The 12,773-nt window shown below is 35.7% G+C and overlaps 1 protein-coding gene across 3 annotated transcripts in view; it reads left to right on the top strand.

Moving 5' to 3' along the window:
- Nucleotides 1-12,773, top strand: part of NFATC3 (nuclear factor of activated T cells 3) — a 79,078-nt gene that overhangs the window by 28,792 nt on the left and 37,513 nt on the right. For all 3 annotated transcript variants that reach the window (XM_064519496.1, XM_064519494.1, XM_064519495.1), the window contains exon 3: nucleotides 850-1,012. In XM_064519496.1, coding sequence (XP_064375566.1) covers nucleotides 850-1,012 — 163 coding nt within the window. The remainder of the gene's footprint in view (nucleotides 1-849; nucleotides 1,013-12,773) is intronic.

Here is a 12,773-nt window from a genome sequence, read left to right as displayed (position 1 = left end):
TTAATGCAGATGTTCTTGTGCTGTACACAGTGCTATAAACATTCAGGATAAATGCTTCATTTTTAAGTTGCATTAATTTGCTCTACCAGGTAATTACTGACTTGAATCTGACTGTTCATCTTATTAGAATCGTAAGTCTGTGAATCTATGCAGGTAAAAGGGTAGGTATAAAAAACGGGTGGTAATGTGGGTCATTTCCCTCTGAGGTGCTTCCATATTACTATTATTGTTGCATTTTTTTTTCTTCCTTCCATGGAGAGGCTTTACAGCTGTGTGTCAGGGTATAATCTATGGGTAAGCTAAGCATGTACTTCAGATGTCTTTGTCTTTGCTTGTTGTCTGTTGCACGAAGTCTTCATGCTTAGATTGGGCTACTAGTCTTTTAAAAACTTGGATCATTGTATAGTGTTTAATTTAATGATACTTAGCGAAGTGTAGTGCTTACCAAGCTTAAAAACAAAACAAAACAAAACTTTAAGATAGTAATGCAGACTGTTAAAACTTAATGACTTATAGACCAGTCAAGCTTGCTTTAGTGTCATACTGAAGTTAGACTGTTCCGTTTAACCAATTTAAACTTGCTTGCTAGTCTACTTGAGGATAAAAAATTAATGTAAAAGCAGTTACGGAGTAGCACTGGTAATGTAGGGCATGTAGTCATGCCTTTCTTTTAATCAGGTAATGGAAGGAAGAAATATAGCACTAACAGCTCCAAAAGAAATGTTATTTGATAATCATTTGTTAGGCAAGCAATATAATTTGTGTGTATTTTATAGTGACGTTATTTTCATTGTACTCTGGCTGAATGGCATAGTTCATTTAACCATAGTGTGCATATCCTGATTGCAGCACATCTTCATTGCCACCTCTTGACTGGCCTTTACCAAGTCATTACGGGCAGTGTGAACTGAAAATTGAAGTCCAGCCTAAAACTCATCATAGAGCTCACTATGAAACAGAAGGAAGCAGAGGAGCAGTAAAAGCATCTACTGGAGGACACCCTGTAGTGAAGGTAGGAAGTCTGGTTTTCTTGAATAGAAGATTTTTTTTTACCATTAACTATGCTCACTGGTATTTACAGTGCTGTAAATTGTTACATTCTGTGTAGCTTGCATTTCTCCATCTGTAAGATTTCTCTCTTAAATATATCTTGTTCAGTACAGCTGTTTAGTTTTGTATGTTTAAGAATTTACCATTTGCTACAATTACAGAACATGTAACAATTTATTTTATGCTTGCTAAGGGATTCACTGTTCAATAATATATTAGTTATGTATTCAAATTTTAGACAGGAAGGAGTGGAGGGGAAATTCACGATAACAGATTACTTGTACGTATACTTGAATATGCTATAGCTTCATTTGAATCAAGAATCATCTTTCTTTTGTTATTAAGAGTAAGCTGCTGAACACTACAGAGGCCTCAGTTGAAAGTTTGTTAGCTTTTGTTCATTTTTTTTATTTGGTTATTTCTGCAAAATGCTCTCCATAGACTCTGTTAAACTTCACTAAAATATTTGGAGTAAATTAAACTTGACTTTTCTTTCTTCAGCAAGAACCAAAGGTCATTACTGATAATTTATTTGTAGCTGTCTCTTTAAAAAGTAAAGCATTGCCTGATTTCTTTAGTTGTGGGCTGGTAATCTGTAAGGGAAAGTAAGACTCATTCCTTGCTCTCTTTTTTTGTCATCATTTCGGTTGCATTAAAAATCAGTCAAGCTTTATTTTGTCTCTCAGAACATTTAGATCAGTTTCAGGACTGAAGAAAATGCAACAGCGCATCTCCTCTGACTAGCAGCGGGTGGTAGTACTACCTGTTTTGATTCCTGGTAACTGCCATTAACACCTGCTCTTGCTGGGTTCTTTTATTAAGGCAAATACCTCTAAAGTGTATTACTTAAATATGCAAACGCTATCCAATTGTTCTGGCACTCAGAATTAGGTGTAATGTCCTAGTAAATTAGGCTTGGCTTTCATTTGAAAGCTTTGTCATGAGATTCTTTTTGAAGGAAAAGAAGCTTAGGTTTGGTGAGTAGCTATTGTGGGTAAAATTTCATGTACAGGAGCTGTGATGTGCTCCCCTGTGACTGTCAGAGTTCAAGGACCAGCCTTTTGGTGAAGTGGTGGCTCTTACAGCTACTTTCCCCTGCAGAACTTTCTAGGGGTTCAGATACAGAATCTTAACCCCTAAAAAATTATTATACTCCTTCCATATCCAGGAGACAGCCCAGTCCATTTTCTTAACAAATATAATGGCTGTTCCAGTTACCAAGATATGCAAATGTCATCTTTGGACTACAAACACAAATAAAGATGCACCAGCAGAATAAAATGGCTTGGCCTATCTGTTCCTTTTTCCTTGCCTAAGCAGTCTCCTCCCTCCAAGCTGTTCATCTGAGCCATTTCTTCTCACAGCCTACTGACTCCCAGTCACAGTCTTTGGGCTATTTATCAAACCGTTCCTTCTCTTTTCCTTTTATGACTCTTTATCTGTTTCTTTCTTTTCTCTCCCTCCAAAGAAGTGCTGGTTTTCTGCATCACATCTTCTCTTCCTTGAATGTCTTTCCCACTTTTTCCATTTCTGTTCTTAACCTGAGCTCTTTATCCAGCCTTCGTTTTCTTTACAGAGTTCCTCAGTTCCATGGCCTGACCAGCTCCAGCTTTCTCCTACTATCAGATCTACTGATTTCTTAGCATAACAGGGACAAGGCTTAAATGCTTGTCAGGGAGGTCAGTGCTGCAAACTAGAGAAAAGTGAGGATGCCCGAGCTAGGCTGGAATCTGAAAGTAGTCAGTGGAGCAGATTTCTTCATGTGGAATATTGTGTTGCTTTAGCCAGGTGGAAAACAAATAGATGCAACTTGCATGTGCCTACGTGCTGGCACTGGAATTCAGCACATCGTTAATGAGGTAGAATATTGGGAGATTTTAGTTGGCAAAAATAAGTCTCTGCTGAACGTTTGTTAACTGCATTTGTTGATGGGGTTTTTTTGCCCTGGGCCCTTGTGTGTTGCACTAATACTTGCATTAAGGGAGCTTGTTTTGCTGATGTTTGTAAGAATTGGCAAATACATTTAGAGTTTCTTTTACTTAAAGAACGAGATGCTTCTAAAGTGTAGTACTAGCTGCAGATTAGAAACAACAGGTCTCTAATCTCTCTGAATTATACTGACGATTTTAAGAGCTATGTATTTACGTGAGAATTATGAAATATCTTGCTATGACAAAAACAGCTCTTTTTGTAAAATGGGCGATAGAATTTATGTGTGTGTTTCCCAGTCTCATGTTTAAACTCACGGATTGTATTCTGCCTCACTAAATTAAAATGAATAGAAGTGCAAATCAATATTCTATTTTGCAATTTGGTCTCTCCCAGCTGGATTAGAATTTAATTGTTGTGCTTGATGGGAGAGAGGAAGTTGTTATGAAACAAAACATTGATTTGTATTAACTTTTTACTTGCTGCAAGGGGAAATAGTATGCTATAGGTCAAATTTGGTGAAAAATAAATACTAAATGTAAATTATGTGTGTTGTTCTTGAGCAGTATTTTACCGAAAGTTAGAATATTTATACTACATTTCTGAACTATGAAACCTCTGTAGTTTCAATATGCAGTTGATGTGGTCTTTAAAGATTGTAAGATAGTATATAGCTTCAAGCCATTAATCTATTAGTGTAAACCATTAATCTATTACTAATACTGTACTGTACCTGTTGCTAGGAAACTAAGCTTCTGACAAATTTGGCATGATCTGTTGTGAGTATGTTTAATCAGCTTATTTCCAAATGTGAGGAAATGAAATGAGTTGATCATCGTGCTTTGTTTTATAAATCCACAGACTATAAGGAAGCAAATTCTTTAATGAAATTATCTTGTTTTCAGCCTTTTTAACGGCAAAATGATTTAAACAGCAGATATCGGCCTTTTTAATCTCTGCTGGCTTTGGGATATGTTCCAGCTAATCTGCATCATCTAAAATGATTTATTTTACTGTGGTAGAAAATCTACAAGATAACACTGATAGCTTTCAAGAGGAAGGAATAAATAACTTGACAGCATGGTTGGCATGGGGGGAGGTAGCATTTTGAATTTTTATCATCCAATCCCTATGGATATTTTGTATTTAGTAGTAAGGAGACATAGAAAGCCTCTGAGATTTGTCTACCGTTACCTTTCTATTTCAGTAGGTTAGAGTATTAATTTTATCCATCTGAGAAACCTTCTTAACAAATGGCTGCAACATTGCATCTGACTCTAAATGAGTGATCATAATTACTTGAATTTCCTCCCCTCAGGTAAAATCATACATCATAAGTACAGTAATATTTACATTTATAATTTGTTAGAATGAGATTTTACTGTTATCTAAAGTGGTTAAGGTTTTTTTGTGAGACTTTCATTGGATAATATTTATGACCAAAAACATAAGCATTTTAAAGTAGTCAGGCATAGCACACTGTAAGGATCTCTCAGGAAGTTTTTTTTACTCTCATATTTTAGCTTTATGATGTAGGAAGGTGGACTTTTCCTTAAAAAACATTGTTTTGTGTACTGTGATGTTCCTGCTGTTCATGTAGACCTTATCAATTTTCTGAATTTTCTTAAATATTCTAAATTTAATGATATCTTTCGGTAGTTAATTCTACAAGCTAATTGTGTTGTGCAGAACACATATTTCCTTTTTATGTCTTGCTCTCTTACTGTTGTGAGGAAGTTGATCTATATACTAATATTCTTGATAACCTTGCTGTTAGATGCACTGAGGGACTGTTAGATGCACTGAGGGATTGTTAAACTAGCAGCTACTTGTTAGTACTATTCTGTATGTATGTTCTTCTCATATGTGCAAAGGAGCATCTGTTCTGTGGCCATCTACCACAATGGGAATCAGTTTGAGATATGAACAGCAATAAAGGTAATTTATTTTAATATTGGTGGTGTGTCTACAACAGACACTGTATAGATTCCACTTGTGAAAGACATGTCCCATGCATGTAAGACATATTTTGGACAGTGGTGGGTATTAAGAATTCGCCTGTACCCTAAGTGTCTTTTTGTCGCACTATGAAGGGTTTAGGGATAGAATCATTCATCAGTTCCTTTGCCATATGCAAAATTATTACAGTAGTTGATTTTGGAGTAACGGAGAAGAGGAAGCATCATGGAATCAATATGGACAACTTGTAAGCACTACACGAGGAAAGGTGTACAGCTAAAAAATAAAGAAAAGCTATTTTCTTAGAGAGCTTGTGCACTTCTAGTCACTAACAAGCAAGCAGGAACCTGCATGGGAAGGTTTTTTTGGAGGCCCGTGAAAGGGGGATTGAATGGCACCTCTGTTTAAATTTGTCGTGGAGCTTGAAGTCATGACTGAAGATGATGGCAGTTGATAAAAAGAAAACTAATTTTGAGCTTTAAGTAAACTAATTTTGAGCTACTTAGCAAATTCTGAAAAGGGAACCTGTCTTCAAACAACCTGACAAACTCTGCTTGAGTTCTGGCACAGGAAGCTATAACCTACAAGAGAGGATCTAACTGAGCAATGTCAGGGATGGTCCAAGAAAAATAAATTAATGAAAGTTTATTTAAATGTGTGTCTGTTTCCTGGCCTGTAATACTGTGGCTGTCACCTTTTTCCGAGTAATCTATGTGACCAATTCATGTAACTACTTAGCAGGTATAAAACATCTGGGTTCTCCCTGTTCTCTAAATCCAATGACGAGCATGTCTGTTCTGTGTTTCATGACTCTTTCTGTTCTTCCTCTTTCTGCCTTCTACTTTTCATTTTTTTGTTTTGTTTTGTTTTTTTAATTGAATTTGTCCATCTTCTCACATATCACCAGAAAGCAGGCGGTGTCAGCTCTGGTTGTCTACTGTTGTTTGGTGATAGCAATTCACAAATAAATGTAGAAGGCAGAAAGTAAGTCTTGGCCTGTTTGAGCCAGTGGCAGGCTGTAAGGGATAAAATGTTGACTTTTGAATCAGATTCTAAAAATACATCTTTTTAAAAACAAATTGATTATATGGACATCTGCTCTAGAATGCCAAAAATGGATGGCAAAACTCATATTAAATGTAATCATTTAAAATACAGAATCTTAAAAAATGCAGTAACTAATGCGAAAAAATGAAAAATGGCACATTGGATCTGTAGTGACACAGTGGTTTGCTTTTTGTATCATCACGTGGTTACCAGATTGGAGAAAAGTAGGATTTTCTTCCAAAGTAAAATTAGTTTATGGATTTTCTGTAGTTTATACTGGTTATCTTGGAAGTAATCATCTGAAAATTGTCCACAGCATAATTTGGCATCAGGAGTTGGGATTTCAGGAGTAACACTTTTTTTGGATAGGGTGGTTCAAACTGCCAATGGATACTATATGTCGATGGTTAGTTACATACAACCGGCAATCCTGCACTAGTGTGAAGTTACAATACTAGTATAACACTACTTTAGGTATGTGTTGATCTTTTGGGGGAGGGTAGAATGAGATGGGACTCTAAGCTAAAGCACTCTTCAAAATATGCCTGAAATTAGCATTAACTTTCAACCTTGTCTGCAATAAGGGTGTGTGTGAGTGATTTCTGAAATAGAAATCTAGGTTTTTAAACCTTGAATGATGTTCAGTAAGTTGCATAATCATATAGAATTGTGACCAGTGATGCACTGGTATGAACAGTTTTTTGTTTGCTTTGGTCCTTTTCAGGGTCTGTTTGTCTTCATGATGACCTTTAAAAGGATTTCAAAATTGGACTTTTGCCACGGTGTCTAATAGTTCATTAACATTTGTTCCTTTTGTGTTTCACTTTTCTTATTTCTATTTCAGATTTACAAAGGTCTGTATTATTTTATGGTCTTCAAGATAATTTACTCAATAAGCTTAATAGCAAAAGAGGAAGGATACTTTTTTAATGTAGATGCTTTTTCTTCTCAATTCAAGATGATAAGCTACATCAGATAATCAAGAGAGACTGAAAACATGACCACACTTCAGGATGGGGAAATAGATGGGTTTTTTTCATTTGTTTTAAAATCTTCATTTTAAAATTAGACTTTCAAAACTTTTTGTAATGTTAAAACCTTTGTGGAATCAGAATAAAATAAAATCCCATGCACTGTTAAGACTTTCTGAGGTGTGTGTGGGGGGGGATTGCCCAGTAGGCCTGAATGGCATTTTCTTCCATTAATTTCTCTGGTACCTTTTGGAACAATTCATAGGGGATCATAGGCCAGCACTTGTTGCACTTCTGTAAAGCCACAAGGGATGACTGTGGTTAATCTGCCTTTCTATAACTTCCCTGAATTCTGATTTCTTGGTTTAGTTCAAGCTTGACTTTCCAAACTGCCATTGCTGATAAATTTACAGTAAATTGCACCACTAGCATTAGTCATCTTGTGTCTCTTTCCTTGTTTCAGCTTATGTTCATCTTCAGACCTTTACATCTTGCTCATCACTTGCTTTTATTCCCAGGGCATTGTCACTAGGTATGCTGTTCAGTTCGGCAGAGTAATCCTTCAGTTTTTTAAATAACATTCCTTGCAGCGTGTTAGGAAAGTAGCTGCAAACCCCTCAGAAATGAAGTACTTCTGGAGAAATGTCGGAAGAAAGAATTTTGGTTAGTCAAAACCATGCACAGGTTCCTCTTGCGTGGTGTTGGCCAAAAGATTCCAAGTTTGTGGGCCACATCCGCGTTGTCTCAGTGGGCAAAACATCTCAAAGGGGTTTTTCTTTCTTTTTTTATTTTTTCCTTTATCACATTACTTTAGTGAGGTCTAACAGATTTGGTTTGGTAAAGGCCTGTTTAAAAGTGGACTTAAAAACTAAGCAGTGAAAATTCTTTTCCCGTAGGAAAGTTTAGATTTTTTGGTGAATTATACCATATCTTTACTCATAATCTTCCAAAGTAAAAATTTCTAATTCAAAAGAACAGCTTTATCTATCTTTTCATCTTCATATAACTGGGCCTTCATTCTCCCCTTTTGCCCTCCTTACTGTGTAACGTTGGGGGTGCTCTAAGGAATAGAGAAGCCACTTAGCTGCATCCAGCTGCCATGAGACCATCATGGAGAGAATTGGTTACAACATGCTTTTCCAATCAAGGTGTTGAAAAACCTAGGAAAACTCCATTTGAAGTGCTAAGTGCTTACGCTTTTCTACATAGTTGTGTATTTCTTTCCTCCCTTTCTATGCCTGAACTGAGATTTTCTCCCCCCCCGCCCCCAGGGATACTGATGCATTTGGTGAATCTACAAGTTTTTAATTTAGTCTTTTGTTCATTTAAGTTATCACAAATTTTCCCCTGACATGTCTTTTATTTCAACGCAGAGCCCTTTTTTTCTTTTTTCTTCTTTTTTCTTCTTTCTTTTTTCTTCTTTCTTTTTTCTTCTTTCTTTTTTCTTCTTTCTTTTTTCTTCTTTCTTTTTTCTTCTTTCTTTTTTCTTCTTTCTTTTTTCTTCTTTCTTTTTTCTTTTTTCTTTTTTCTTTTTTCTTTTTTCTTTTTTCTTTTTTCTTTTTTCTTTTTTTTCTTTTTTCTTTTTTCTTTTTTCTTCTTTTTTCTTTTTTCTTTTTTCTTTTTTCTTTTTTTCTTCTTTTTTTTCTTTTTCTTTTTTTTCTTCTTTTTTTTCTTCTTCTTTCTTCTTCTTTCTTCTTCTTTCTTCTTCTTTCTTCTTCTTTCTTCTTCTTTCTTCTTCTTTCTTCTTCTTTCTTCTTCTTTCTTCTTCTTTCTTCTTCTTTCTTCTTCTTTCTTCTTCTTCTACTTTTTAGAGAGTCTATTTGTATGTAAAAAGCTTGCTTTCTAATCAGCCCAATTTACAACTCCAGTAATGCTGTAAGCAGTGAATTAATTGGGGAAAAGGAGAAGGAGCACTTAAGTGTCAATAGAGTCTTTGTCTTCAATTAGCAGCAAAGGAAATGTGTATGAAAGGTAAAACACAAATGTTAAAACAAGTGAAAGTTTGGTTTAAAAAATGGCACTTTCTTAATGATTGCTGGAGAGCTTTCAGGAAACTTGCTTTTCAAATACAGTCAAATGTTTTTTTGGCACTGTCTGAATTGTCATTGGTATCTAGTATTGCTTGATTCCTAAGTGTAACATGTAATTAAAGAATGATTTTTGTAACTGATTTTTTTTTTTGAAGAGCTTTAGTTCAGAAGTACCTCGAATTTAATGTTTTGTCTCCATTTTGGGGGGGGTTAAATGTTTAATTTGCTAGAATAGGCATGTTAAAGCCTGACATCACTTCTGGATTTAATGATACTATTAGGGATTGGTTTATGGTAAATAAACAAAGGAGTTTTGTTTGTATTTTCAGAAAAATAGGCTACTTCAAAGTATACTGTTTCTTTCTTCTCTTTTCTTTTTTCTTTCTTTCTTTTTTCTTCTTTTTTTCTTTCTTTCTTCTTTTTTCTTTCTTTTTTCTTTTTCTTTTTTTCTTCTTTTTTCTTTTTTCTTTTTCTTCTTCTTTTTTCGTTTTTTCTTTCTTTTTTCTGTTTTTCTTTTTTCTTTTTCTTTTTTCTTTGTTTTTCTTTTTTCCTTCCGTTTTTCTTTTTTCCTTCCATTTTTTCGTTTTTCCTTCCGTTTTTCCTTCCGTTTTTCCTTCCGTTTTTCCTTCCGTTTTTCCTTCCGTTTTTCCTTTTTTTTCTTTTTTTTCTTTTTTCCGAAGTCATAGCTCTTACAAAATCACATCTGAATTTGAAAAGAAATTGGTAATATTTGACATACAGGAACATAGACAAACCTTCTCAGTTTAAAAAAAGAAAAAAGAAATAGGAAGTAAAACTTCTAAATATGAGTGACTAAAAAAAGTCTTCTGACGGGCTTGTTGAGTGTTGCAAGCCTTTCTTTATCAGAGATCAGAGTGTGGAAATGATGACATGTGAGCAAGGTATGGCCCCAATAAAATCTGCATGCAATCTGTGGAAAAACAGTAACTTTTTTTTTCCAGGTTAATGTCTCTTATTTAATGTGACCTACTTCCTTTCCTCAGAAAGGAAAACTTTCTCACTGCTACCACCAACTTCCAAGTTTAAATGCTGCTCTCTTCGGTAGTCGAATTAATTTATGCAGTCTCTAGTGTTAAACTTTTTTTTTTAAGGATTTTTCCATATGTTCATTAGGAATGTAGTTTCTGTAATATAAATTACCTTCTCGCTGATACAACAGTCTCTCATACGAACTTACTGTCTTTGTAGTTACTCGGTAAAAACTGTAAACTAAGTAATGACATGCATGAGTTCATGAGTTTACTGTGCAGTGTAGTAATAATGCTGGCACTGCTTTGGAGTGAAGCTCTTCTAACTTATCCTGTAGTGACCTTCAGTCTTTAGCCTTCCAGCTTTACTTTAACTTACGCATGCACTGACCTTTGCTATGGAAACGATATAGAAACACAAAAACAACTTGGCTGAGTTTCCTCGCGAAGCAGTGGGTGGTGTATCAGTATTCTATTACAGAGGAGGGTTTCTAGAGGTCAGTAGTGACAGCGTGCAGTAACTAACTAGCTGTCTACAGCACGCTGCTTGCCACTCTTGGGAAAGTGGCATATCTTTGAAGAAAAAAAATAAAAAAGACAATTTTTTTTTGTAGTGTGCAGCTCTGGGATGCATATTAATAGAGTAATGTTGACAGGTATACATGAAAATAGACCTTGTACTCAAGCAGTAGTTTAAGTTACTGTTTTCTGTAAGTGGCCGATGCCTGAATCTTGGGCAGGCTGATACTGTAGCAGTTTATTGTAATGAGACTTTATCATGGTGATTTTGCTGCACTCACCAGTAGGTTTGTATAGTGGTTTGTTAAATTAAATAACTATGGTCTGCAGAGAGACAATATGTTTTTATTTGTATATGTTGTGTGTTCTTTACTAAGATGAAGTAAAAGTACAGATACCATGGCTTCAGCAGGTATTTGAACTAAACTATCTGTTGTTCTAGCTAATTATGTAGGTATTTCCCTTATAGAACAGCTAGCAAATTTTTCAGTTGAACTGACTTAAAATGTTTGGGCTGTTCAACATATAATACTGTACATAAAACAGATGAAGTAATAAGAAAGTATCACTCAGCTGTCAGTGAAACTGAGAAGAACTGGCATTTTTCTAATGAGAACAAGAAATATTTTTAAAAGGGATTTATTTTAAATTCCTGACTGTGCCATTTTTCCTGAATTGAATTTGATTCTGAATAGCTAGTCTCCTTCGTTAGTTACAAGACAGGTATCGTGTGAGTAAGAGCAGTTCTGGCTCCAAATATCGTCCTCCTTTGGGAGGGAGATGACACCGTCCCTAGGAGACAGAAGGTAGTTCAGATTCCTACCGTTTAAAGGTTTTGTGTACGGGGAGACACACAAGGTTTAATGTCACCAGGATTATACATATTATGGACTACAGAATGCTTTCATACTCCGCAGCAAACTGTTGAATGCAACTGCAGTTAAATAAGGTAGGAGTACTTCAGGGTCAATTAACAAGCCAATCCACCATTGTCCTATGTTTTTAGGAATAATATGAGATAGCCTCTCTTTAACTATCTGATCATAGGGTGCTGGACACAGTATGCTAGTTTCATTGAAGGAGGACCTTGAATGATTATGTAATAGAAACAACCCTAATATATATTCTCACTGAAAACTACTGTTGCAGTCCCAACCATTGAAGAGAGGCCTTAACTGTATCACTACGTGATATTCCAGTGCTTCAGTTTGCAGCTCAGCCTTTAATTTAGAGACAAAGCCTTGGAATGTTGTTGAATACCCTCAATCCAAAATTAATTTCAAGTGGAGTTCAAATTATGTTTTTGGTTTGAATAATTAGTGGGATGTTTTATTCCTTAAGCGATGCATTTCTGTATCCTACCATGTTTGGACTTCTCAATGACCTTAACTATCCTTTAGTTTATGAGAAGCAGTAACAATGGAATTTATCGTTAAGACTGTCTATTGTTTGTGGCTTCAAATCAGAAAACTCCTTTTGAAAGCCTGGGGTGTAGAACCAAGTCCAAAAACTCTTGGTTTATAACAGCTCTTGGATGAGGAAATGCTCATGTGCATGAATCTGGTCCTTACTTGCATGTGACTTTTGATTCGGAAGGCCGTCTTTCATAAAACCAAAGCTGCGTAAAAAGAGGGACAGGGTGAGGAACCCTGCCCTTCAGTGTACATGCAGATTGTCGGTATGTTTTCTGGAACTGTACTGTAAGCCTAAAAATAAGAAAGATAAATCATATTTTTAGTGCATAATAAAAGGAAACTTATGCTTTAAATGCAAAACAGATCTCAGCCATAATTATAGATCTGTAACTGATATCTTCATAATCTGAATGTTAAACCACAGTCACCAATAATGTAGAAACGTAACTGAAACCCAGCTATGCTCTTTGTGACTATGCCATCCCTCTCCGACGTTACACTATGACTTTTCTAAAAGATGAAGAATGCTCAAGGGCACTCTGGGAAAACTTTCTCAGCAGGGCACCGTGGCAGGGCAAGAGTATTGGTGAGCAGAATGGCAGGAATAGCAGGTTCTGAAGATTATGGTCACCATAAAGGACAGTTCATCTTAGCTCCTGAATTTTGGGCTGACTAACCTCTTACTTGCTAAAGAGGCACAGGCATCCTCTTGACAAGCCACTGTCTTGTTTCCTGTTTACTCCTAGGCTCACTGGTCCCCACAGACTCTTGTTCCCGGATAACAGACTGTAAATTCGTTAGTTTATCCTTGCAGAATGTGCCATGCCTAGAGTTGTCAGCTCACTTACTGGACAAGATTTAATG

This window comes from Dromaius novaehollandiae, chromosome 13 (assembly GCF_036370855.1).
Source record: "Dromaius novaehollandiae isolate bDroNov1 chromosome 13, bDroNov1.hap1, whole genome shotgun sequence".
In the NCBI taxonomy this organism is placed as follows: domain Eukaryota; kingdom Metazoa; phylum Chordata; class Aves; order Casuariiformes; family Dromaiidae; genus Dromaius; species Dromaius novaehollandiae.
The sequence above is the reverse complement of the archived record's forward strand: the minus strand, read 5'-3'. Positions and strand labels throughout refer to the sequence as shown.